The sequence below is a fragment of the Acomys russatus genome, chromosome 1 (genome assembly GCF_903995435.1).
Source record: "Acomys russatus chromosome 1, mAcoRus1.1, whole genome shotgun sequence".
Classification (NCBI taxonomy): Eukaryota; Metazoa; Chordata; class Mammalia; order Rodentia; family Muridae; genus Acomys; species Acomys russatus.
The window spans coordinates 113,011,085-113,038,218 of NC_067137.1; the positions used below are offsets into that span (position 1 = coordinate 113,011,085).

A 27,134-nucleotide genomic window follows, 5' to 3' on the forward strand; every position below is an offset into this window, starting at 1 on the left:
AGTCCTAGCCTCATCCTCCTGTGCTGGTTTTTTTGTTTTGTTTTGTTTTATTTGTCAACTTGATATGAGTTGGGGTCATCTGGGGAGAAGGAACATCATTTGGGAAAATTATTCCAACAGACTGACCTGTAGGCAAGTCTGCGGGACCTTTTCTTGACTAATGACTGAGGTAGGATGAGTGGAGCCACCCTGGGCATGTGGTCTTGAGTGGTGTAAGAAAGCAGGCTGAGGAAGCCATGGGGAGCAAGCCAGTGAGCAGCACTCCTCCATGGCCTCTGCCTCAGCTCCTGCCTCTAGTTCCTGCCCTGAGCTCTTCCCTTCATGATATACAATGAGTTTAATAGCCTTTTCCTCCCCAAGTTACTTTCTGGTTATGATATTCATCACGGCAATCAAAAGTAAACTAAGACAGACGGTCTCACACACACACGTGCACACACACATGCACACAGGTACACACGCACACACACACACATGTACACATGCACACACACACGCACACACACACACACACACACACACACACACACACACACCCCACCCTGACGGCCCTTTCTGAAATCCACTGCGCACTGGCATAGCTGCAGTATTACTTGCTTTCCAGTGAAGCAGGGCTCATAGAACCCTGCTCAGGACACCCCTAAAACACAACCACACCCCCTCAAATAAAGCAAGGGGCAAAGTCAGGCTCTCAAAGTTACAGCACACGTCCAGCACTGTCAGCCCCATCCCACGGTGAGGAAACCGAAGTCAGAGAAGCACAGAACCTGCCTAGAAGCGGTGATTCCAGCTTCCAGGTGATAACAGCTGCAGCCAGCACTTCCGGGGCGCCCTTCACGTCCCTGGCTCTATAGCAGAAGTTCTCAAACCTGTGGGTCTCGACCCCTTTGGGGCCACCAGAAAACACAGAATTTAAATTACAATTTGTAAAGTTATGAAGTAGCAACAAAAATTATTTTATAGTTGAGGGTCACCACAACATGAGGAACTGTAGTAAAGGCTCCTGGCGTTAGGAAGGTTGAGAACCACTGGTCTTTAGGAAGGGTTTATAACTATCCACTTATTTACCCTACAGAGAGCCACGTAGGCACCTACAATCCTTCTGTGGAGATAAGAAAACTGAGGTTCTCCTGGACACAAAGAACTAGCCCTGCAAGTAGCACATACTGGACTTGAACCCAGGATAGCCCAAGCCTAAGCCCTTTGTTCTTAGCTCTGAATGCTACAGAGCTTGCCTGCCCCTGCCTATGCTGGGCATACAGAGCAGCCAAGTGATGCAGGAATCTGGGGCTACCAGCCCTCTATGGGCCATCTTCAGAGACCTGGGCCATCTTCAGAGACCTGGGTCTCAGCTCAAGAACTTAGAGTTTTAGACAAGCCCTATAGGGGCAGCCAGACCCCCTCAAACTTGCTGTACCAGCGGTTTCATGCTGTGCCCTCCCATCTGGCCTACTGGCACTTTGTTCAGGACCCCAGAAGGTATGGAGAGGAGATCATGACCAAAGAAAGGTAGGTCCTGCGGTGGCCTTCTGAGCACTTACATCCTGGTGCTCCTGCCTGGTCACCCTAGCTGGCCCACCACAAACTGACCCTCAGTCCTGAGGGACATGCTCCCTGGGCTGTGACTCACCAGACACCGCAGTGACTCAAGCTTTCCCTGCCACACATGGTTCCCACCCTCTGATTCTCCTTCCCTCTGACCTCAAACACACAGAAGGAATGTCATGATCTGAGCCACAGCTGGTTTTAATCCCAAAGCTCCTCTGCGCTACCTCTGTGCTAAGGGGGATGGCAGAAGACGCGGCAGAGAGATGACTGCCCAGAGTGCCAAGGGCATTGCCCTCAGGATTTTCTTTCATGGTGTTAACAGAAGGTGATTCTAAGAATGGAATATAAAAAGGAGGGCTGGGGGACTCCTAAGAACATGGCCAGCAGGAACTGGCTGCTGAACCAGGCACCTGCATGCTGCCCGGTTAGCCTTGCACTTCTCCAGGGCAGCCGATTCTAGAGTCTGGAATCATCTCAATGTTTTATCACATCTTGGAGGTAACAAAACAGTAGCAAACAGGCTCAGGGACTGAGTGAAATGCATACAAGCTCTGGGGAGGTGAGGTACCACTGCCTCTCAGTCTGCTAGCTATGTAGTCAGTCCTCTTTGATGCCCATGGCTTCCGCATCCATAGATGGAGCAAACCACATTGATTGTTTGGTTGGTTGGTTTGTTTTGGTTTTTCCAGACAGGGTTTCTCTTGTAGTCCTGGCTGTCCTAGACTTGCTTTGTAGATTAGGGTGGCCTTGAACTCACAGAGATCTTCTTGCCTCTGCCTCCTGAGTGCTGGGATTAAAGGAGTGTACCACCACACCCAGGCATTGTATGCTTTTTGAGATAGGGTCTCACTAATCTTCGTTGGGCTAGAACTCACTGTGTATACTAGGCTGGCCTTGAACTCATAGATATCCTCTGGCCTCTGCCTTCTGAGAGCTGGAATTAAAGGAATATGCCACTCTCTGGCCTCAGTTATTTTTGTTGTTGTTGCTGCTACTGTTGTTATTTTAAGTTGCACTTAAGCTAGGCACAGTAGCATATACCTGTAATCCCAACACTTGGGAGGTGGAGGCATGAAGATCAGGAGTTCAAGGTCAGCCTCAGTTATGAAGCAAGTTTGAGGCCAGTTTGGGCTATATGAGGCCCTGACTCAGTGCGTCTCCACCACCACCACCAACAAAACGATAAAACTCTTGCATTCATCAGCTAGCACACTCCTGCAATCCAACCACATAGGACATTAAGCCAGGAGGATTGCTATAAGTTTGAGGCTATCCTGGCCTACACAGTAGCTTTCAGGTCAGCCTGAGCTACATAACAAGACTGTGTGTGTATGTGCAGATAAATGGTCCATAGCTGAGGAAACTGGCTGCTGTCAGGGCCACCTCTGTCCCTGGATAGGCTGCCTGTACAACAGCATCTCCAAGGAGCTGCCCCACGCTCTCTATCTATAGGCTTGGGCTGGGGGATACCAAGATTCCTCCTGGGGAACTCTGGCATTGGCAACTCAAAGGCAGGAGGCCACTGTGGGCACCCCTGATGCAGGACAGGGCTCCAAAGGCTTTCATATGGCTCTCTAGATTTGGGTGAAATTAGCACAGGTTTCAGGAGGACCTCCAGTCACAGAGGCCCTTAGGGGTTCCCTGCCACAAGGTCAGCTGCTGATAGAGTGGGCAGAATGGGTCTGCAGGCATGGGGCTGAAATCTGCAATAGGTAGATCATGCTGAGGTGGGTGTTGGGACCACTGAGACCTGACCTGGTTGAGATGTGGAGTGCCCCATCCCCAGCTGATGCCAGCCAATCCACACAGCTAAGCTCTATAGGAGGCATGTTAAATATCAGTATTTCACACTGAAGGTGGTTATGTACACACGCATGTGCACGCGCGCGCACACACACACACACACACACACACACACACACACACACACCTACACAAACCTCTGAAGACCAACAAGCTAGGTCCAGTGGCACCTACCCTCAAACCCTTCAGAAACTCTGGAAGTCCTGCTGAACCAAATTGCCAGAACTTATCTGTCAGTTTCTAAAACAGTGAGATAGGAGCTAGATCGAGGACTCAGCATCTAAGAGAGCACTGCCGTGCTTCAAGACAACCAGAGTTAGATTCCCAGCACCCCCGTGGAGGCTCACAACCTTTCAGTTCTGGGGATCAGATGCCCTCTTCTGGCCTCTGTGGGCACTACATGCACAGGTATGCATGCAGACAAAATGACCAGACACATAAAAGACAGTAGTGGGACAGAGACAGAGTGGAATCAGAGCCAGGGAGTGGGGTGGGGGATGGGGAGGGAGGGAGGGAGGGAAGGAGGGAAGGAGAGAGAGAGAATAAGAGAGAGAGAGAGAGAGAGAATGAATATGAGGGAGTATGTGAGAGTACATGGGCACGTGTCCATCTTGGCTCCCTGCACTCTGACCTATCCTGCCTCATCCATTTCTATTCCAGAACACAGAGCTGCCTTCCTCTTTTAGAGGAAGACAGGCCACAGACAGGCTCCCAATTCTAATGGTTGCCCTTACAGGAAGCTTCTGGTAGATTTTGTAGAGTAATCAATAGTCCTGCGTACTGTTCTCTATCTCCCCAGAGGCACGGAAGGTCACCTGAGAAGCTGGCTGTTCTCCAGGATGGCAGGGCTCCCTGATGTCACCTCCCTGTGGCAAACATGTCTCCCAGACCTGGAGCTCCCAGCAGTCTTAAACTCCAGCTTCTGTTGCCTTTTCCCCCAGCGAGCTGTCTCTCACATACCCATGGAGTTCAGTACCTACTCTGAGGAAAAGGCACCAACAGAGTCCCACTTGGGAAGTGTGGTCAGCGGAACAGACAAGGCCAGAAGCCTTCACTTAGAGACAGAGCTGCCCCACCCACACCTCAGCAGGGAACACAGCTCTGACATGTCCAAGAACTTGCAGAAGGACTATCGAGGGGCCTGCCTCACTGGGAGGACAGTTCACCAGCCCCTGGCCTGGGGAACCTCCTGGGAAGACCTGACTCAGCAAGGCGGAATCCTCCAGGAAGTCACATCTTGTCCCCACAGGCACCTGTCAACCCCAGCATGCCTGTGCTCACCACTCGCTCTGGTACTATCTGGTCCTGGAAAATTAGGCACATACCAAGCTAGCATGGGCCCAATTTCCAGTACCTCTGTCTCCACAGACAGGATGCTTGTCCAGAACCCACTAAACCTGCCTGGCCAGCTAGCCACTTCTGGGCCTCTCCCAGGAAACTTGTGCCTCCTCAAAGAGCTGTCAGCCACAGTGACCATGGTCCTCTCACTACATACCTCCAACTGAGACCTCAGATATAACAGCTCGCTGTCTCCCCCTGCCCCCAAATCACTCCCTCTTGTTTGACAAGACAGTCTTGCTATGCTGTCCAGGTTTCAGACTCCTGGCTCAATGGATCCTTCTGGCTCATCTTCGTGAGTAGCTGGCACTATATGTGTACCACCGTGCTAGCCCCATCTTGCTGATTCTTACACTTACGTTCCAGTATTCCCTTGCTGGGCTTCTGAGCTTGTAGACTCCACCACTGCCCAAGGCTCTCCACCCTCCACGCTCCCTAGTGTGCTAGTGCCAGGCACTGACTGGAGGCCATGGGGATGAGGAGCTGAGTGATGGAGAGGCACATAGCGAACAAGAACCTGATCCAGGTCCAGGGGGGATATTATCTGTCAACTCCTTGAATAAGTGGCTCTCTGAGGACAAAACCAGATAGTCTGAATCAACAGGCAAGAGAGTATAAAACCAAGAAAACAAATAGAGTCATTCAAGATGGATGAGGCAAGCTGAGCACCAAAAGGCACCTCCACAAGCTCTGGCCCATCCTCCTGCAGGCCCACATCAGCTCTCTCCATAGGATCTGGACTGCCATGTAATTTCTGAAGCTGCCACAAACATCATCAACACTGAAGATCAAAAACGTGCTAAACAGGCCTCTGAGCTCCAAGTTTGTATGCCCATGTGCCTTGAGAACATAAACACACGAGCCAGGCACAGTGGTGCACGCCTGTAATCCCAGCACTTGGGGAGGCAGAGGCGAGTTGAACTCTGTGAGTTTGAGGCCAGCCTGGTCTACAAAGTGGGTCCAGAACAGCCAATGCTACACAGAAAAACCCCTATCTCGAAAAATAGATAGATAGAAAGATAGATAGATAGATAGATGGATAGACAGACAGACAGATAAAAATAAACACACACAAGGCCTTGCCCCGGCCTGCTCTGATTCCAACCCCTGGAACAGCAAGCACTCCCAACATGTGTGAATGGAGAGTTGATGAATCTGGCAATGTTCACAGGAATCTTCCCCCTGCTGGAGTTTAGTAGGTCCTCAAATGTGCTCCCTCCTTATTTCCTTCCTTGATATACACTTTCAACCAGCTCAAGAAGCCTGAGAAAGGCCAGACCCAGAGGCAGGAATGGACTTCAGATAATGCCCTGTTCACACTCAAGTAAGAGCTTTCTGAAGGCCACAGGTGTGGGACATAGGTCCTAGGGCAGGCTCCTCTGCCACTGAGCTCTTTACTGCCAAAACACGACCAGTGCTTAGAACCTGTCTTCCAGGCCCTTCCGGACGGGTGAGCTTTAAATAGGAAGGGGCACTTTGATTCCCCCAGGACATATTTCTAACAGACTCACTGGAAATACCGGAAATGCTTGCTGCCCCAAGAATGAAACACTATCATTAGCAACTTCTGTTCTAACCTTCTAAAGGCGAACTGTGCCTCGTTACCATGTTACAACTGTGTTCCAAGGCGTCTTAGCCTTGGGCTGGAAAACCAGCTGCAGAGTGGCCTTAAAACAGCTGCGTTAAATACGTCATTGTTCCATACTACAACGCCAGCCCTTGTCTACAGCGCTTCACACTGCTCTAGGGGCAAATCCTCCAGAGCAGAATGCTATAATTAGCTCTATATTATAAATAAGGAAATGAGGTAGAGAGAAGTTAAATAACCTGCTCATGTGCCCGAGGAACCAGGCTGGAGGCTGGAGCAGCTTGGCTCCAGAAGTTTCCCACAGCCACTTGCTCAGCATCCAGTTCGTCAGTAGGTTGTCAAGTTGACCAACTGACTGTCGAGTAAAATAACAGCCGCTTCTGGGAAGCAGGTGAGAGGACTGCTTCCCAGAAGGCCACTTCATGGTGGTCTGTCTTGCTCCCAGCTTCCATTTGTCCACCCTCTAGCTTTGGTTCAAGGTTTGCTGAAGGACCCTGTGAGTAGAACCTTAAGCTGCTTTCCTCCCTGGGAACCTGCAGCCTTCAGTGCACAGGACCAGCCAGCATGCCTGTCTATTCAACCCTGGACTGCTAATCCATCAAACTGTGTCCCCTGCTCAGTGCACAAAGCCCCCATACAGTGGCACAGAGGAGCTTGCCTGTTGCTGTTTACCCAATGAGCATTCACCGACATTCTCAGGAAAACAAGCCTGGCTCTAGCAGGGCCAGGCTGGGACCACCCAGAGCTGACTGCAGTTCTAAGTCTCTGGCTGCACAATAGAGCCCCCTAAAGAGCCAGAAGAGGAAGGTTCTCGGCAAATTCCTCAGTCTCTGCATGTCCCATGGATCCCGTACTTAGTTTTTCACATATGAGTCTGAAGTTTAGCCAAGAGTCTCCTGGGATCTTACTTTGAGATGACATCTACTGAGCCAAGAGTGGCTTCAGACTGGAGGGAGCCTCGCTTAGTCTCCCAGAGCACTGGGAGCACAGGAGGGAGAGATACATCTAGCTTGCCAGGACCACAGAGCATCGCAGGGATAAAGCTATGGCCAGGATTCAACTTGGCAAAACCAAACCAAACCAAAACCTGGAACCAGGTGTGCTAGCACATTCCATTAGTCCCAGCATTTAGGGAAGTAGAGGCAGGTGGATCATTGTAAGTTCGAGGCCAGCCTCATCTACAAAAACGAGTCCAGGACAGCCAAGGCTGCACAGAGAAACCCTGTCTCAAAAAGAAAAAGAAAAAGAAAGAAAGAAAGAAAAAAAGCCAAACCAAACCAATATAACAACAATAAAAACCTGGGCCTCTCTGGAGGATAGGGAGGGGTGTCCTACTTCTTCGCCAGGACCTTCAGATAAAGAAATGATTACCCTTATATAGACAGATACTTAGTTTCCATCAAAGGCACAAAGAGTATTCATCTGGAAAGGATGTTTTCAACAAAACATGTTGGGCATAGTAACAACTAGCTGGAGCCCTCCCTCCTTCAGACCAAATACAAACCCTAACTCAGAGTGATTGAAGACTGAGATGCAAGAGTTCAAAACAAACTGTGAGGAAAACACTGCCCAACCTCAGCCCTTGAGAGGTCAGAAGCCGAAGAACCAGGTGTTCAAAGGTCATCCTCTGGCAACAAGCCAGCCTGGTCTACATAAGACTTCACCTCAAACAATATGAAAAACTGTGGGCCCTCAAGATGGCTCAGCAGGACCAGGCATGGTAGATAGAGCACGCCTTTAACCCCAGCAGTCAGGAGGCAGATGCAGGTGGAATTTTGTGAGTTTGAGGCCAGCCTGGTCTACACAGAAAGTTCCAGGACAGCCAAGTCTACACTGAGAGACGCTGTCCCAGAAAATAAAACAAACAAAAACAAGCAGAAAGGTGGCTCAGCAGGTAAAGGCACTTGCTACTGAAACTAACCCCTAAATCTGATTCCCAGAATCCACAAACCCACGTAGTGAAAAGAGAAAACTAATCTCACAGTTGGCCTTTTATCTTCATATGTATATTGTAGCTTGCACGCACACGCGTGCACATGCGCACACACACACACACACACACACTAATTGTACAAAAGAAAAGTGACCAGACAGTCTCCACAGCCAGTGCTACTGAAAGGTAACTCTCCCCAACTTTACGGTAATCAGTGACCTACAACTGAGCTGTCAAGGTCATCTACGTATGCCAGAGAAGGGTCCTGTAGCTTGAATCAAATGTTAACAATTACAATCACAATAGCAGGATCTCCCACATGGGGCCAGCCTAGCAGTGGCCATGTGTAACTACACTGACAAGCTGAATACCAGGACTCAGGAAAGCATCCCTCACACGTGTCTGTTGTCAGCAATGATGCCAAGCAGGGAACTGGTAACCCGAATGAGGAAGTGAGTCACAATCAATCGAGGGGGGCTTCCTTTTTGAGTCAGAACAGGACATCCCCCCACACCCAGAAGACTGCAGAGATAGACAAGGGTGACATCTCAGCTCCATCGGGCTACCCCCTCCGTGGGAACATTCATCCATGATGTGGGGACAAGCATGGTAGCATGCATGGTTTGGGCTTAGAGCTATTAGGCCTGGTGAAACATCCTCGTGTATTCCCAAAGTACAAGGCTGCCAGGGAGTCTACAGTAGCATTGGACATAGCATGGACAGCAAAGTAGACATTATCCCCAGTCATGTGGGTGAGGCGCCTCTCATCTTCCCACAGATACCATGGTCAGCATCTCTTTTCTCCTGAGCCTGGGAGATGCCAGATTCATCTGATGACAGATCATATTTCAACGCCCACTCAAGGCTGGTGGGCAAGAGATCACAGAGGCCAACAAGCAGGATTGTGCCACCCCAACACCCTGCTCTCCGCTGACCCTGACCCAACCGGTCAGCCTTGTCCCTCCACTGGAAAAATGGCTTCCGTACTGAGTACTCACCACACCTGTGCCTCAGTTCCCCAAATTTGAGGCCACCTTCAGGAACCCATCACCAGAGTATATGTGTCCTTTGGAGGTGCTCACTAATGTCATTTTCCAAAATGGGTCATTGTTGGGCTCCTGGAAGGGACACCAGGTGCCGTGTACAGCTGTCACTGTATGGAGCCTTTGGGCCTGTGTTTCTCTCCCAGAGAGAATGTCTGAAATTCTTATGAGCCTCCCTACAGCTTTTGACCCAGGGAAAACTAAGGAGCTTACCACAGCGATCCTGGCTATTGCTGTACAGGGCCCAGGCGGTTCTATAGAGGAGATGGCTTGAGTTCTCTCTCTCCTGGGTTTCCTGATTCCTAGACAGTCATGATCAATGTATTCAGATTTCTCAGTACAACTGGATGTGTGGATTATCATTTGCTTAACTGCTGGTAAGCCCCAGCGCCCTCAGATTGGGAGGAAGCAGAGTTCTTCAGGGATAAGCCACCATAGACCCCTAGGCACTGCTGGGTTTGGCCTTCTATATAGCATGGGGCCAATTTAATCAACAAGCCACCATTTGTGGTCACTTGGGCCAAGCAGCCAGCCATCAAAGAGCAGAGCAGAGCTAAATCTGGGTGGTGTGGGCTGCTGGGTGGAGTAGGACAAACGCCTGTGAGTCACAGCCTGAACAACTGTACACAGGGGTTACCCTGCACATGGCCGATTTCCTCAGGACACTTCTTTACAGCTGATCTGAGCAGGAGAGTCGAGAGGCAGCCTGCCTGGAATCAAGCCTGACTTTAACACAGCACCAGCCAATGGCTGTCACGCCTCCTGCTCCATAACCAGTCCTGTGACCTGCTGACTGCAACCTGAGGTTTGCTATGGCTAAAAGTGCTTAAAACCTGTGCCCTGCGGGCACACAGTGGGCTCTGCATAAGTGTTTGTTAAATCATGCATTCACCAAATGACTGCCCGCTGAGAAAAGAAAGCAGAGGTGCACGGAGCAGTCCAGCAAAGAGAGAACGACAAAGGAAAATAAGTGGCATCCAACCCCATGGAACACTCTGGGCCATTTGCCTTGAGAAATGTGGTGACTAATTGAGGCCAGGGCTGAAGAGAAGGAAACAGGCTGCCCAACAGTGTGCTCCTGGACCAGGCACCAGCCAGCAAGCTTTCCTGGAAAGGGTCAGACAGTAAATACACTATGTGGCCACATGGTCTCTGTCACGGCTCCTCAAACCTGCCCTGAGGGTGTGAAAGCAGCCGCAGATGACCCCTGAAGGAGCTGGCTATGCTCCAACAACACATGATTGACAAGAGCTGGTGGCATCTGGCCAGTGGGCCACCATTTTTAACCATACTGTGCTCAGCTTCATTGTGTCAGAAAAAAGTAGAGATGGAAACAAATGTGGAAAACAGCACAAACAGTAATGCTCAGTACACTTTTGAGATATAATCTAGCTGCTGCTGGTACAAGCCTGAATGGCCAGCACTAAGTCGTCCTCTGCCACAAAAGGATGCCAAGGCCAGCCTGGGCTGTGTGACATCTCTTCTCAAGTAAGAATAATGGTAACAAATAAATTTCCTTAAATCAACAGAACTAAGGGCACTGGTATTTTGATCTAATTTTTAGATTATGTGCAGGTGTGTGTGTGTGTGTGTGTGTGTGTGTGTGTGTGTGTGTGTACACCCAGGTATTTGTATGTGAGTGCAAGTTTCTAGGGAGACCAGAAAAGAGAATCAGATCCCCTAAAGCTAGAGTTATAGATGACTACAAGCCTCTGACCAGGGTTCAGGGAGCAGGAACTCAGATACTCAGTAAGACCAGCAGGCTAAGCCATCTTCCCAATCCTCATTTTTTTAATTGAAAAGCCTCTGGCAGGAGCAGCGGTGGTGGTGGTAGTGGTAGCAACGCACACCTTTAATCCCAGCACTTGGGAGGCAGAAGCAGGAGGATCTCTGAGTTTGAGGCCAGCCTGATCTACAGACTAAGTTCCAGGACAGCCAGACTACATACAGGAACCTTGTCTCAACAAAACAAACAAAAGAAGGAAGGAAGGAAGGAAAAAAGGCTGGCTTTACGGCAACAAAGGTAGTAAGTTCAGAGTTCCTAGATTTTTCGTGTTAAGAGAGTCCAGTACAACATTCCCTGCCCTCGATCTAGAAACCAGACAGGCTTCCAAGTCTTCAGAGTGACAACTAAATCTGGCTTCCTCATCTGCTGGCTGCACTACCTCAGGGTATTAACCTCTCCGCTCCTGGGTTTCCTTATGTGTAAGGTGGGTGACTTCACTTTCATTCTGAGGAAAATATCTTCGCCAAATCTCAGGTCCTATAAAACAGCCCCAGAGCACTCGGGTTTAATCGATTTAATAACAGGGCCAGGCTTTTGGAGGATAAGGGGAGGACCTAAAATGCTCTTGGTGGATGGGGGTGGGGGTGGGGGGAAACACCAGGGTACTTCCACTAGTTTCTCAGAGAATCTTCCAGGGTGTGTGAGGCAGAGGGATGAGGGTCTTGTGAGGGACTAGCCGTGTCTAAGCACGAACTCTTCCAACAGCCTGGCGCAGGACACCCAGGATGCTCAGCCAAGCCGCTCCCCTTTCTCTGCCCTTCTCCCTTCCTACTGCCTGTCTTCCAACATGGCTGCTGTAGCACGGCCCCATGCAGCCCCTAGGTTCACCCCAGCTTGCCTCTGCTCCTATGGGCCCCTCCTTTTCCCCCTGCCTCCCTAGTCCCCATAAACGGACATCACTGCTATCAGGATACCAAGTATCCAGCAGAGTTCACTTAAACTCCTTGAATCCTCCTGTTGCCTTAGCTGCCCTGGAGCTCTCTCTGTAGACCAGGCTGGCCTCGAACTCACAGAGATTTGCCTGCCTAGCCTCCCAAATGCTGGGATTAAAGGCTAAAGGCCCACACCATCACACCAGGCCCTCCTACTCCTTAAATAGATAAGAAATCTAAGATAGCCTGACAGTGGTGGCACTTGCCTTTAATCCCAGCACTTGGGAGGCATAGGCAGGAGGATCTCTGTGAGTTTGAGGTCAGCCTGGTCTACAAAGTGAGTCCAGGGCAGCCAAGACTACACAGAGAAACCCTGTCTCAAAAAAAGGAAGGAAGGAAGAAAGAAAGAAAGAAATCCATGACAGATTCAGAGTGGCTAAGTAACCTGAGCAAGGTCACACAGCAAGTCATTCTGCCTCCTTGTCCTTCCCAAAGGACCACAAAGAGATGGGGAGAGAGACTCCATCCTTAGGCACATGCTTTACATACACAGGTGGTCATCCTGATGTCTCCAAGCCTTGCTAAGAGCCAGTACATTCTTATTACAGTCCCCACAGCCTGCCAGCCATGACTCTTGGTCCCTAGGGAAATGAAGGCCCCCCAGGAGACAGTCTCTGGTGTGCCACAGGTCTTGCTGCAAGTTGGGTGACAGAAAGTCACATGGCCCAATGGGTGACCCCTTGCAAACACAGAATGGGGACTAGTCAAAACCCCTAGGGAGCCCTTTGTTTCCCAAGCGCTGACTGCACTGGCCTGGGCCTCAGTGGAGGCAGACTGCTATCCTTCTTTCTCAGCTTTGCTTCCCTTCCCCTCCCTCTGAGGTGGCTTGTGTTGAGTGAACACAGTCAGACCAAAGAAGAGAACAGTGCTGGCGGCTGTGTGCAGAGCTCTCTCCAGCCAGTGCAAGCTGGAAGGGCTCTCACTCTCCCTGGAGCAGCTGAAGGAACCCAGCTAGCTGGTGGAAAAGGATGGTCAGAATGTAAACCCCCAATTTTCACCCCCTCTGGGGGTGGGGCATGTACACACACACACACACACACACACACACACACACACACACACACACCATGCATACAATCCCACCTAGCTTTCTAAACTGTCTCCTCCCTCCTCTCAGACAATGTTGGCTTTAACTGAGTTCCTGGAAGAAAGGGACGGGCCATGGGCTTTGCATGAAAGGCAAATGCCAAGGTCCCAAGTGGACCCACAAAGAACAAAACTGCCACCACATTGTGGGAGGATGCATTCCTTTGGTCACAGCGGAGGGCACCTTATATACTGGCCTATGCATCTTGTGATCTCCCTAGAGCTGTTGAGCAGCTGGCAAGGGTTGCAGGTCTGACCACTTATATGGATGTATGTATGCATGCATGTACATATGTCTTTATTTACTTATTTATTTGTTGTGTCCGCACACTTTCTCAAACCAGGCCACACCTACTCTAAGCACTGGTCCTAATCCCTAGGGCTTAGGCACACCCTATGAGCCTATGGGGACATTTTCATGTAAACCACCACAGAACACACTTACGTGGCAAGTACTGAGCTCAGGTGAATTTTCCATCTGAGGCCAACTGAGGGCAGTTGACCACCTACTTCCATCCTCATGCCCTCCCCCAAGGCCCTCCCCTCCCCTCTTGAATACTCACAGTATCCTGCAGCCTGTATGTATGCTCTCAAGAGTTGGCCAGAAACCAAGCAGCTTCTTCTGGGGACCACAAGGGGACACTTCCACCAGGGATTGATGGCTGTGTGTCCCCGTCTCTACACTGGACAAAGAAGACCCTGGCTCAGCTCATCCTGCTTCTAAAGTCAGCTGCTTCTGGTCAGTCTTTGCCTCCTGTGCCTGAGTTTCATCTCCTGGGGCCTCCTCCTCACCCAGCTTTGACATTCAGAGTGACACTGCACACACCCAGTGAACTGAGGCAACAGCATCTGTGAGGACACACCCACCACCAAACACAAAAAGGAAAACCATGCAGAGCATGGTGCAAACGACTGAAATCCCAGCACTTGGGAGGTCACAAGTTCAAGACCAGCCTGGATTATAAAGCAATCATCAGGCCAGGGCTACATAGCAGGACTTAAAAACAAATAAAACCACATAAAAAGTAATAATCACCATCATAATATAAAATGAAATTTGATCTGAATTTTTTTTTGAGACATGGTTTCTCTGGCTGTCCTAGACCCACTTTGTAGACCAGGCTGGCCTTGAACTCACAGAGATCCACCTGCCTCTGCCTCCTCAGTGCTGGCATTAAAGGCATGCACCACCACATCCAGCTTGATGCTGAATTTTAAAATACAAAACACCAATGTTAAAACTAGTCAGAGACTTAACTCCAGTGTTTCTGGCACAACACCTGGAGGACTCAATTCTTCCAATGGTCACTCCAGAACCCTGTTTCTGGAACCTTCTGAAAGCTTCCTCACCTGTCTAGAAGAAACTCGGAAAAACATAATCCTTCCTAAAGATTTGTGTGTAGGCTGGAGCCTCTGACCTGGAACTCTCTGTGGAGCAATGCCCTCAGTCTGGAGTCACCCCTAGCTGTGGGGGCCTCCACAATGCTGGTCCTCCAAGAATGTGCGGCACAGCAGGAAGGAGTTATGAGAGCTCCCGCCCCAGGGTAAAGAAGCTGATTAAATTAATCCCGTCAGCAAGCTCCCAGATCAATTGGACGTAAATTCCCGAGGGGGCCCTGCAAGGGCATTGTTGAAAGAGCTGGGTATTTGCTGAGCAAATGGACAAACAAGTTCCCTAACCCAGACTCCCAGTCAATCAGCAGACACCGCACAGAAACCTGCTTCACACTACTGTGGCCAGACTGGAATTCACAGCAATGCTCCTGTCTCAGCCTTCCTAAGTATGGGACTACAGGCATGAACAGGAACCAGCAGCCCCCCCATTCCCTGCCTGCCTCAAGGCTCCTGAATGAGCGATGGGCCCCTGTTCCTGTGAGGTTGTGGGCACCTGTGGGTGCAGAAGCCCTGTAATATATTCTCCAAATTTACAGGACAATGGTGACTCCAGGAGAAGATTCTGAGGACCAGAAAGAAGATCTCAGAATGCTCTGGGAAGAGGCAAACACACCATAGTGAGAGAATTCCCCACACCAGGCCCAAGGGCTGACTCAAAGCCTCCTGGGAAACCCCTATGTTAACCCTCAGCCACTCCAGTATACCCTAGCTCCCTGGAGAGTCCTGGGTTATCAAGACCTGAGGTGAGGGCTCCTCCAGGACATCGGGCCCATCCCTTCGGCCACTTGTACGCACAACGTCATGCCTGAACGTGTGCACGCTCAGCTTCCCGGTGTGGTACAGAATTGCCAGAGGTCTTGCAAATGTGTCTCAAAGGAATGAATGGAGCCGCCACAAAAGTGTAGATTGTTCCTTCATTCACTCCTGACTTAAGTAAAAGGAAACTTCTTACCGTTGCCTCACATAAGGAAACAGGATCAATGGCACGTCTATTACACATCCTAAGAAACTAGCGAGCTGGATAGACACACATTTGAGTACGTCTCTCTGAATGGTGTCTCTAGTTTGCACAGAAGCTTGCTCCTTGATGGACAGTGAGGGGACTAATGGAAAGAGGACAAATTAGTGCCACCCTGGAGTGTCCCAGGCTGTCCCAGGCCACCCCAGGGCTCTCAACCATCCCCACTCATTAGAATTGCCTGGGAGTTTTAAAAAGAAATGGCCTTACTTGCAGAGATGCCTAATTCTATTGGCCTACTAGCAACCCAAGTGACCATGGAAGCATCCTTTAATCAGTACTGTTCAAAGAACCAGAAAGAGCCAGGGATGTAACTGAGCATGCAGAGTGCCTTCAAGGTACACACACAGCCCTAGGCTCAATTCCTAGCACTGCCTATACCAAGTGTGGTCATGGCACATGCCTGTAATCCCATCACTCTGGAGGCAGGAGGATCAGAAGTTCAAGGTCACCCCTTTCCACATATCTGGTGCCCTGACCTTGTAATACCCAATGTCTCTTATCAGTCCTGCATTGTCCTTGGCTTGGAGCTCTGCTCTGAGTTCTACATTGAGAACCAGGAGGTCAAGGCTGGAAATCAGACAGCAGGTCCCACTGTGCTGGAGACCTTGCCGCTCCCCACACCCAGATTAATCCCATAAGAAAAAAAGGCAAAAGGTATGCAGCCTACAGCCTGTCACCTGAGCTGAGGACAGAGTCACCAGCAGCTGTGTCCGCTCAACTCCCTGCAGGTACGGTGGGTGGAGGGGGCAGAAGTGCTCAGCTTCCTGCTGCCTTTCCTCCATGCTTGGGAGTACCCAGGGAGGATTGTCCTGAGGGGGATGGATGCTCAGGGGGCAGGGAAGGTGTGGCCAGCCACTTGTCAGTTAGTGCTGTACCAGAAGGTTATGACAACCAAGATAGTTTGCAGGCTAGAGAACCCAGGTCCCCACCAGGCCTATCAGACTGTACCTCAGGCCCAGGGGAGAGAAAGTGACTAAAGTGTAACCGATCTTTGCATAGGAAGAGAGATGATATAAGAAATACTTGGCTCTGTGAGGCCTCCTGACTTCTTGGGGGACCCAGCAAGATGATAAAAGGAGCTCCTCCCTCCCCACTCTTCCCAGAAGAGGGAGTTGAGGCCCAGCAAGACTGACTGCTCTTGGTTGAAATGAAAAGGCCTTTTCCATCAGCCCGATGACTCTGCAGGTGAGGGGGCCTGCCATCAAGGCTGATGACGTGAGTTCCATTCTCCAGGACCCACAGGGTGGAAGCAGGGAATAGACTCCAAATGGTTTCCTCTGGTCTCCCCTGGAACATTATAATATGAATGCACTAAGTGTGTGTGTATGCACATGTGCACATGCTTGTGCGTGCGTGTGCTCGTGCGCATGCGCATGCACATGTTTAAAGGCTTTCCAGGCCATGCACAAAATCTTTCCTGGTACCCCTCCCAGCCCTCTGAACTTCCCTCCCTCCAGGCTATCACCAGCTGGCAAGGCCGATGTTCGAGCATCCTTCTTATCCACCAAACTGTTCCCACTGAGCAGGGATGTGTCCCTTGCATCCCGCTACCCATTCCATCTCAGTCAAGGCCAAGTACATTGAAAGAATGCAGTACTCCAGGGTATGTAGGTTACAGAGCGGAAGAGCTCGGGTCCCAGCCACAAGCACGTGTCTCTCTGGCTTCCAGACCACAGCCAACTCCTGCTAGGAGCTTTGTGACTAACCTTGCCACTTCCTGTGGATGACAAACACAGGAACTCACAGGCCATCCTCAGTCCTCCTCCATGAAGCCAAGACCTCACCTCGGAGCAGCCAGCCTGGCATCTGGGTGGTTTTTTAGCCAGAGGGAAAAAGCAGAAACAAGAAAAGCCTCCAGAAAGAACCTTTTCAAAATACCCATTCCTTAACACCATTTCCATGCAAAGTTGAGTTGGAACTCCATAAATAGACAAGTAAGCAAATTACTCAATCAGGCTGGCTGCCCAGTGCTGAGTGAACAACCGACCCGACCGACCGTTTAACCTGGCAACCCCAGCTGGCTCACGTGCTACCTACAACCTCCAGCCTGTGGTCAGCAAGTCTAGGTTGCAAATGGAGTTCTGGGGAAAATGGGGGAGGGAATGGGGAGGGTGCTCCAGGGTGGGGCCCTGGCTCTGGAGGACTTAAGGCATTCCTGGGCCCATGGCTTGGGGGAAGGATTTCCTGTGAGGCCCTGGAGCTACAGAGGAGAGCTGCCTGACCGGGAGGCTGGAGGTTAGACTGGTTTGCTCTCCATCTTCACAATCAGGCTGAGATCCCTGCATCCGAGCACCTGAATTCAAACGTCTAACTCCATTGGCACCTGAAGCTGACAAGGGCAGGTTATTTAACCCTCTGTCAAGCAGGGGTGATGTCAGCGTGCCTCTCTGAATTGCTGTGGTACAGAAGGAGAGATAAAGAACACAGCGCACAATGCTGGCCCTCAGCAAGTGTCTCGCTGGCTGGCGGTGGAGGCAGACTGGGCAAAGAATCTCCTCTATGCCCAGCCCACCCATCACTGGCCCCATGCGCTTGTTCCATGGGCACAGTCGACCCTCCACATCCACATGCAACCAGACAGACAGAAAATACTATTCAGCGAACAGAAGCAGCATTGCCCTGAGTAGACTTCGTTTTAATCTTCCCTGATAATACAGCCTAGTGACAATCCACATGGTATACACCTTGGGTTGGGATTACATGTGATCTAGAGTTGGCTTCAAGAGCGCGAAAACCAATGTGACGGCTCATGTTACAATCCCAGCCCCTCGGAGGCTGAAGCAGGAGGACCACAGCGAGTTCTAGGTCAGCCAGAGCTACGCAGTAAGAGCTGGGTGTAGTGATGCTTGCCTGTAGAGGGATCCTAAGAGCAAACAGAAGCACACTTAAAAGAAAAGAGGGGAAAGATGTGTGTAGCATGCGTGAGTTACTTAAGGACATGTTTTATATAGAGATCTGTGCGTCATCCATTTGGTGTCTGTGATAACTAATTTTCATTGTCCACTTGACTGGATCTGGGATCACTACGGAAACAAACCTCTGGGTGTGGCTAGGAGGGTGGTTCCAGAGAGGATTACCTGATGAGGGAGGGCCCACCATGAAGATGGGCAGCAGCACTCCTGGGCTGGGGTCCAGGCTGAAGTAAATGGCAGAGAAAGGGAGCCAGCACGCCACACTTCCCTGCCAATAACAGATCGTGCGCTCCACCCCCAAGCCAAGAAAAACCCTATCTCCCCTTGATCCGCTTTCCCACAGGTGTTCTGTCACGGCTCATCTAAGTGTCTGCAGGGTTCCTGGAACCGACCCTCGGGGAGATGCCAGAGGGAAACTGTACTGAGTGGCAACGCTGGTTGGTTTCTGTGTCGCTCAAGTTTTTGGAGAAGAGATAAGCCAATGGGCAGGGCCCAGAGCTCACATTTCAGACAGTGGCCCAGAGATAAGAGATAATGACAGACCTTGCCTTGAATGCTGGAAGGTGCTACTGTGTGGGCAGAAAGATCTCGCAGGGGCTGGGACCAGGAGCCAAGATCCAAATGGGAATGCTGGGGCGGGAGTGGGAGTGTATGTGTGTGGGTGTGGGTGTCCCAGCCAAGGATAGACGATAGGTGTACACTCTACCAGTGAGGCCAATTCATCTCAAGGCTCCAGGGCTGGCCCTCAGATCTCCCGGAGCAAACAGACCCCTGACTGACAAGGGTCCTTGAGAGATAAGGACAGGTGTCACAGCTTGTCTTGGGGTCTTCCCTTCCAGAACTCACTGAGGCTCTGTGTATCCTGGAAACACTAGGGTCTGCCCCGCCCAGTTCATTCCACAGCCTGGAGCATCTGTTCCCCCCCAGCATTTGTCAGGTCCTCTTTAGGCTGGAAAGCCTTTTGTCTAAGTCATAATTATAGCTACCACTCTCCTGGCTGCCAGTGAGCTGTGCAGATGAATGGGCAAAGCGGCAGGTGGGGAGCCAGGCTTGAGTTCTGGAAGCCAGTGATTAAGAAGCAAAACAAAAGTACAAGAAACAGGAAATGGAAGCCCATGATGGGGGGGGGGTGTTGTGGGGAGTGTCTTTTAGGAGGCGCTGTCTACCAGGTGTGGAAGGAATGCCAGGGAAAGGCAGTTGGCAGAAGTAACTGCTTGCCTCAGGTAGAGAGGGGAGGAAAGTCAGAATGAAAGTGTGGCTTTGTGGGACCCAAAAGAAGCCCAAGGACAGGAAGGGGGCACAGAGCCAATGTTAGGGAAAGGGAGATCTAAGGTCCCCGAATACCTACTATAAGGCTTCTAAGTGGACAGCCTTCATAGACAACTAAGCAGAGCCTCCCATCGTAAAGCGGAGGCAATTAAGACTGGTGAAGGTCAAGTGTCAGCTCCTCCCACTATGGGAAAAAGAGGCTGCCTCAATGAGTCAGCCTTTGGCATTATTCTAGTAAATGTTTCTTGGGAGGGGCTCAGCCATTTTAGATCTCACATAAAACGAGGCTTAGCCAGAGTCCCACCACTCCCAGCGTGGTGATGATGGCCTGGGCCTAACCCAGTAAACCAACCTCCCCATGCTCATGAGGCCACAATGTCGTCACACTACCATCAACAATGGCATGGAGGAAGGTAACTAAGAGAGAGAGAGAGAGGAGAGAGAGAGAGAGAGAGAGAGAGAGAGAGAGAGAGAGAGAGAGAGAGCGCATGCATTGGGCAAGAGGCAGGAGGTCCATTCTTGACCCTGACATACTAGAAGATTTGAGTTGGCCAGGCTGGGGAGATAGCTTGGTTGCACGAAGACCTGAATTTGATCCTTGGAACCCACATTTTAAAAAAGGTCTGTGTGTGTGTGTGTGTGTGTGTGTGTGTGTGTGTGTGTGTGTGTGTGTTGGTGGGACACTGGTACACTTGTAATCCCAGTACTGGGTGGACAACAAACAGGAGGACCCTTGGGGAAGAGGTAGAGAGAGAACACTCAGGCTCCTTGGTGGCCAGTCCAGCCACATCAGTCAAGTCTCAGGTCGGTGAGATACCCTGTGTCTCAAAAATCAAGATGGATGGCTAGCTCCTAAGGAACAAACTCCCCACATTGATCCCTGGCCAACACACACACACACACACACACACACACACACACACACACACACGTCTGCTTGTGGAGACTCAGCTTCCCTGTATGCAAGGTTATAGGCTCAGACAAGGCTATCTAGAATTCTGGAATTCTCTTACTGTCCAGTGCAACTGTCACTTATAAGCACCAGTTGAAGATTCCTAATCTGAAAACTGGAAATGCTCCAACATCCAGAACTTTACAAGCACCCCCATGATGCTACATGTGGTCTCCTGTGTTCAAAAACACAACGGCAGTAAGAATATCTCATACACAAGGTCAGGCCAGAAGAACACCCTCCGATGGGAACAGGGAAGGTTGCTAGGAATTTGAGGGTGTGCCAGATACACCGGGACAAAACCAGGCAGGCCTCCGGTGCACCCCACCTCTGTCCTGCAGATGGCTCGTTCTGTGCATGAGGGGGTGTGGCCAGGCTGGGCTGTCAGCTCAGAGCCTCCTGCAACCTGACAGCTGCAAGGACCCCACCCATCTGTTTTCCACAAGGCCATTTCCCTGTGGCCTGCCAGGCTGGCCTGACTTTCTGCTTCTCGGGAGTAAAAACAATGTGTCCATAGCCCAGTACATGAAAAAAATGAAAGAACTGTCTTTCCGGTTCTCACTGAAGGTTCTCTTGCCTTGCCATCATCTGCAGCGGGATTTGGAGGAAAGCACCCCACATCAGTGAACCCGTTTCCCTAACAACATATGGATACTGACCATACCCAGGGCACTATGCAGTCTGGGGATGAATTATCAAGCAGGATGAGAAAGAGCAGCTGCCTTAGAGGTCTGGGAAACGAGACTCCAAGCCAAGCTCCTGTACCGCCTTCGGGGATGCTTCTATTCATGAGTCACTTTGCACACTGTGTCTCTTCCGTCTTCTTCAAAATGAAAATAGTCAAATCAGTGTCATCTCAGGCGTGACACCTGTGCAGCCCCACCTGGCCTCAGGAGGAGGCTGAGATGCCAGGGAGTGTGGCTAGTGTGACAGGTGGTATTCCTGTAAGAGTCATGCACAGGTGTGGCCGGCCATTGTGAACTGTCCGCCTTCTGTACATATGTGCCCTATGTTGACCTTGGCCAGGACATTTCTCTGGGTGGTTAAACCAGCAAACTGAACCAGGTGACCTAAGGTCCCTCCAAACTCAAAAATGTCATAATTTTACAATTCGGAAGTGCAAATCACTTAGGCCAGCATGTGTTTGAGATTCCCAACTTTGCCATCGCCAGGCCTTGTAGGATGAATGAAGAGGGAGCTTGTGTCCCCAAAATAAAGGGAACTCATGTGTCGTACAGTGGGACGCATGTGTGTGTGTGTGTGTGTGTGTGTGTGTGTGTGTGTGTGTTAACCCAGCCAGATGAACACCCAGGCCCAATGAATAATTTTCTAAAAGACTCTGAAAATGCTGGTTATTATCTTTCAATTTTACATGTACTATGCAAGACATCTCCTATTTATAATGATGGAATATGGAAATGTTTTTAAAATACATGGGGATGGCTCAGTGGATAAAGTCGGTTGCAGATAAGCCTGACAATGTGAGCTCCGTCCCCAGCCCCACGTGGTGGAAGGAAAAAGCACAATCCTGAAAGCTGTTCTCTGACCTCCACACACATGTCATGGCATGCATGCACATTTACACACAATAAATAAATGTACTTTAAGATACACACACACACACACACACACACACACACACACACACACACACGAGCCCTCTACTGGGCTGAAGAAAAAGAATAGAATGGCTCCTCCTAAGAAGGGAACAGGCTTAGCCAGGCATGGTGGCGCACGCCTTTAATCCCAGCACTTGGGAGGCAGAGGCAGGTGGATTGCTGTGAGTTCGAGGCCAGCCTGGTCTACAAAGTGTGTCTAGGACAGCCAAGGTTAACACAGAGAAACCCTATCTCGAAAAACAAAACAAAGAAACCAAAACCAAAGCAAATCAAAACAAAAAGAAGGGAATAGGCTCACCCCTCAACAGTTATCCCCCGAACAGCCTTGCTGGCTTCACAGTAACCACCTCTTGCCCTTCTTTCTCCTGTACACCTACTTAAACCCTGCGCAGCAAGGCATGTCTAGAACCCCAGCAGTCTAGAGCTGACGCAGGAGGCTCATGGGTTCAAGGCCTGCTTGGTTTGCATATTGAGACTCTGTCTCAAAGTAACAAACTTGACCTCAGAATGTAGCTCAACCAGTGATGCTCTTGTGCAGCATGCACGGAGGCCTGGCTTTGGTGCCCAGCACCACATAACTCAGGTGTAGTCACACATGACTGCAATCCTAGCACAGGGGAGGTAGAGATAGGAGGGTCAGGAGTTCAAGATCCTCCTCAGCTATTTATTCTAGGGCACCCTAGTCTACAAGAGACCCTCCCTCCTTTGCCCCCCCCTCTCAAAACAAACAAACAAATAAACAAACACAGGCTTATGTGTGAAGTTAAATCTCCACATGTACTATACAAATTAGAATGTATACAGATGCTTAGCAAACAATTGAAATGTGATTTCTTTCCTAACTGCCAACATCCTTCCAGCCTTGTTCCTTGCCACCTCATGGGGTGTGTGATTTCCAATTAAGGTCGGTGGTTTATCCTCACCCTTCCTAGGTGTGTGCCCTCCACTCAGCCCACCACTATTCTAGTGTTTTGAGCTTTTGAGTTTCCTCAGCCACTTCCTGCTGCACTGAGGAGATGCTAGGCTTGTGCAGTTTGGGCACCAGGCCGAGTGAGGTCCAGGTGACATTTATGTTGTAAAGGCAGTAAAAAGGCAAGTGACAGGGGGCTGGAGAGATGGCTCAGTGGTTTAGAGTGCCGCCTGCTCTTCCAAAGGTCCTGAGTTCAATTCCCAGCAACCACATGGTGGCTCATAACCATCTGTAATGTGATAGGGCGCCCTCTTCTGGCTTGCAGGAGTACATGCAAGCAGAGCACTGTATACATAATAGTAAATAAATAAATCTTTAAAAAAAAAAAAAAAAAGGCAAGTGACAATATGGACCACGACTGTCGCCTTTGGTCTGCCCCACCCCTCTAGGCTCTGGGGAGCATGGCCCTGACCTATCTTCTCAGACACCCTGAAAGGGAGTGACATCACATGAGAGAAGATGAAGCCAGGGCTCCAGATTTGGTGACTTGTCCCCATCTGTTTCCCGGCCGCACAGTCTCAGGCATGCGCGCTAAGTCCAAAGCTAAGAATTCTGAGGTTGGGAGGTGTCATGTCCCTTACTTCTATTTGCTCCTCCTAGTTTCTGTCTTGGCGCCAAAAACTTATTGATGTTACAGGGGTGGAGGAATGTTCACAATCCATGTTCTCATTTCTTTCTTTTTAAAAAAAGATTTATTTATTTATTAAGTATACAGTGTTTTGTCTGAATGTATGTCTGCAGACCAGCAGAGGGCACCAGATCTCATTTTAGATGGTTGTGAGCCACCATGTGGTCGCTGGGAATTGAACTCAGGACCTTTGGAAGAGCAGGCAGTGTTCTTAACCTCTGAGCCCTCTCTCCAGCCCATGTTTTCATTTCTTTCCCTCAGCGGCTTGCTGATGACTGGGATCCACCTGATGGGCAGTTTTTCCAGTGACTCACATGCAACATTGTCCTTGAATTGTCCCAAGACAGGATGCGTGGAATAATAAACAGCATTGACTCAAAGGTCTGGAGTTCAAATCCGGGACCAGACACGCAGCCTGTGGGCAGGCAATACAAGTCTCCTCACCAGCAGGATGCCATCATAGCATCTTTGCTTCCTCCTTGGGACCCGGGAACTGTACAACAGGACACTCCACAGCCACACCTGAACGCCTCTATAGGCTCTCTGTGACCACCCTCCTTCCCAGAGTCAAAGACAAGCCTTCAATATTGAGAGGACCCCAAGGAAGTGACCTAGATTACAGACTGTTTGACAGATTTGGGGAAATCGAAGCAGAGAGAAAAAAGACAGAACAGAGAAGATCCCAGGTACCCTAATCAAGCCCCCCATACACCCCAAGCCACAAAACCAATTTCTTCGTTGCTACATCCCATCCACATCACATGACACAGTGTCTGAGAATATCACGCCCCCTGCTCATAGCGCCCAATGACACAGGGGCTGTGGGGAGCCAGGGTGCCCCTTTTCTGAGACTGACAGGTGAAACAACGAGCCCGAGGTCCCATACTTAGGTGAGGCCAAAGGTCACTCCGATCCCTTACAGCAAGATGACACAGGAGGCCAGAAGCTTCTAGGCTTACAGACTCCAGAGTCCTTTGGAGGCAATGCTCTCCTGCCCAGCCATGCTTTCCAGAGTGGCCGCACCAGGATCCCCAGCAACCTCAGGTCTCTGTATCACTAGACAAAGGGGCTGTCCAGGCAGGGCTGGAGCCATAGTCACTCCAAAGCATGCAACCCCCCAGCCCCCAACACTAGGGTGGACAGTTGTTCCCACAGAGACAGAACAGCTCTGCCACACCCTGAGGCCTTTGTAGGACTGAGGGGACAAACGAGCCTGGGTTCTCATCCCTCCCTCAGTGACTCCAGAGGGTCACTATGACTCCTACATAGACCTCCCCTGGAAGGGCCTCTCTGGCTCCTGGGAGCAGCTCCATTCAGTTGTGGCTGTCAGCAGGCCTGGGGAAGGTGGGAGCCCTCGTGTGCTAGTGTCTCTCTGGAGCACAGCATAGGAAACCCAGCAAAGGAACCCGCTGGCACAGATACACCTTCCTGCCTCCCAGCTCCTGACCCCTGTGAGCTCTTGGCTCCCCACCTCTCCCCCAGCAAGAGGCAAGGCTGAGTAAGCCCTTTCGTGAAAGCCAAGTTCCCTTGCAATAGGGATTCTGGCTGGTGCCGCCTTGAGCAAGTCACACTCCACTCCCCCCCCCCCCCCCCCCATCTCAGCCTGTTTCTTCTCTTCTGGGTAGATGAACGGGGTTGTCCAGTTAGCCTTCAGAACATAGTTGCCGGGCTAGAAAACGAATCGCTTTTCCCCACCCATAAGGGATGGGGTGTTCCATCCCCCCTGCCCCCGCCGTCGCACCACCCCTTGGCACTAAACCCACCCTACAAGCATACCTTCGTTATCCATTATAGAAGAAACCATTTCTACAGAGATGAAGCCCCAGAGCCAAAGATATTAAATGTCAACCACTCTTGGACGGAATACACCACTTTTCAGTTCTGAAACAGACGCCAACTAGGCTATGTGAGACGCCCGCCCAGTTCTGACTTCAAGTGAAGGCAACATCTGAGTTCCCCTTAGGAAGGTAGGATGGGCATCAGCAAGGCTGTGCTGTTCGCCCAAGGTTGCACAGCAAGGCAGATGACTGAAGGAAACCGGGGGCACCGGATGGGACTTCCCTTCCTCACTGCGCGCTCTCAGGTTCTCCCTGGCGAGCTCGCAGTCCCCAGCTTGGGACGTTCCGGGCCCTGGGGACTTGTGCGTTGGCAAGTCTGCCCGCCCCTAGAGGCGAAGAGGGGAGACCAAGGAAGACACCCGGCCCACGGGACGCACAGCTCCAGGCACTGCAGCGTCTTGGGGCCGAGCTTCTAGTGTGCCCGGCATTTCGCAGCGGGTGGAGCGGTTGCATTTGAACCGAAGCTCCGCCCGCCTGCAGCTGTCACGCTGGCCCCCGCCCCCGCGCGCCTCCGTGGGTTCCCCAGACTTCCCGCGGTGCGGTTCCCGGGGGACGCGCCAGGACTGGGGGACGCTCGGGACTGGGCGCGACCCTCTCCGCCCCCGTGCGGCCTCCCACCTCCCTTTCCTCACTCACCTTGCCGGGAGCGGACGGAGCGAGGCGCCGCGGGAGGCTGGGCCGAGTCCCTCCTGCGCCCTTCGTCCCGGGCGGCTCCGGGGCGGGGCGGGGCCGGGTCAGGGCGGGGCAGGGGACACCACGACTGTCCCGCCCACTTAGGGACCCGCCCCGAGCCCAGCCACGCAGCTGATGGGGAACCTGGGCGTAGGACGAACCTCGCGACCAGGAGGGCGGGAATATCGTGTCCATGTCAGTCTAGAGGGTCTCTGGATCCGATCCGAGGTCTTCACTTGCCTCTAGTCCATTCCAGAAAGTCGTGAGGAGAAGGAGGTCGTGGGAAGAAAATTAGCTCCCTGCCCAGACTTGGGGAAAGATCAGCAGGTGTTGTCCTCCTAGAGAGAGCAAGGGACACAGGCAACATCATCAAATAAAAGAATGAGATGACACCCATCAGTCAACCTGATAGAAAGTACTTACTCTACCCATACCTTCCCACGCCCCAGCCCACTAGCCTCGATGCTGTGAACTCCCACTAAGCCCAAGACTCAAGCATGTCCATTTCTTCTTTCTGCTGTTCTTGCCCCAGCTCAGCATCTTCCCATCCCACTGGCCAATCCCAGTTACAGGCTCCACCCCCTCAACCTTGCTTCTGAGCAGAAAGTGTTAAGTTTCTGCTTCTGGGCTTTTGCGCTTGCATCTGCCTAGGGCCAGACACATTCCACCTGCCAGGTCAGCTTCCCCTCAGACCTTGTTCAAACTCATTAAAACAAAACAAACAAAACACCCTAGGGCTCCACAGTTATCTCTTCCATGCAGTAACAGATCCTCCGGATTGAGTCTGTCTCTTCTGGATAG

The 27,134-nt window shown here is 51.0% G+C and overlaps 1 protein-coding gene across 1 annotated transcript in view; it reads right to left on the bottom strand.

Annotated features, from left to right (window-relative positions):
- Positions 1–26,645, bottom strand: part of Syne3 (spectrin repeat containing nuclear envelope family member 3) — an 80,117-nt gene extending 53,472 nt beyond the window's left edge. The window contains exon 1 of the mRNA XM_051150979.1: positions 26,495–26,645. Coding sequence (XP_051006936.1) covers positions 26,495–26,528 — 34 coding nt within the window. The 5' untranslated portion in view covers positions 26,529–26,645. The remainder of the gene's footprint in view (positions 1–26,494) is intronic.
- Positions 26,646–27,134: the final 489 nt, after the last annotated feature.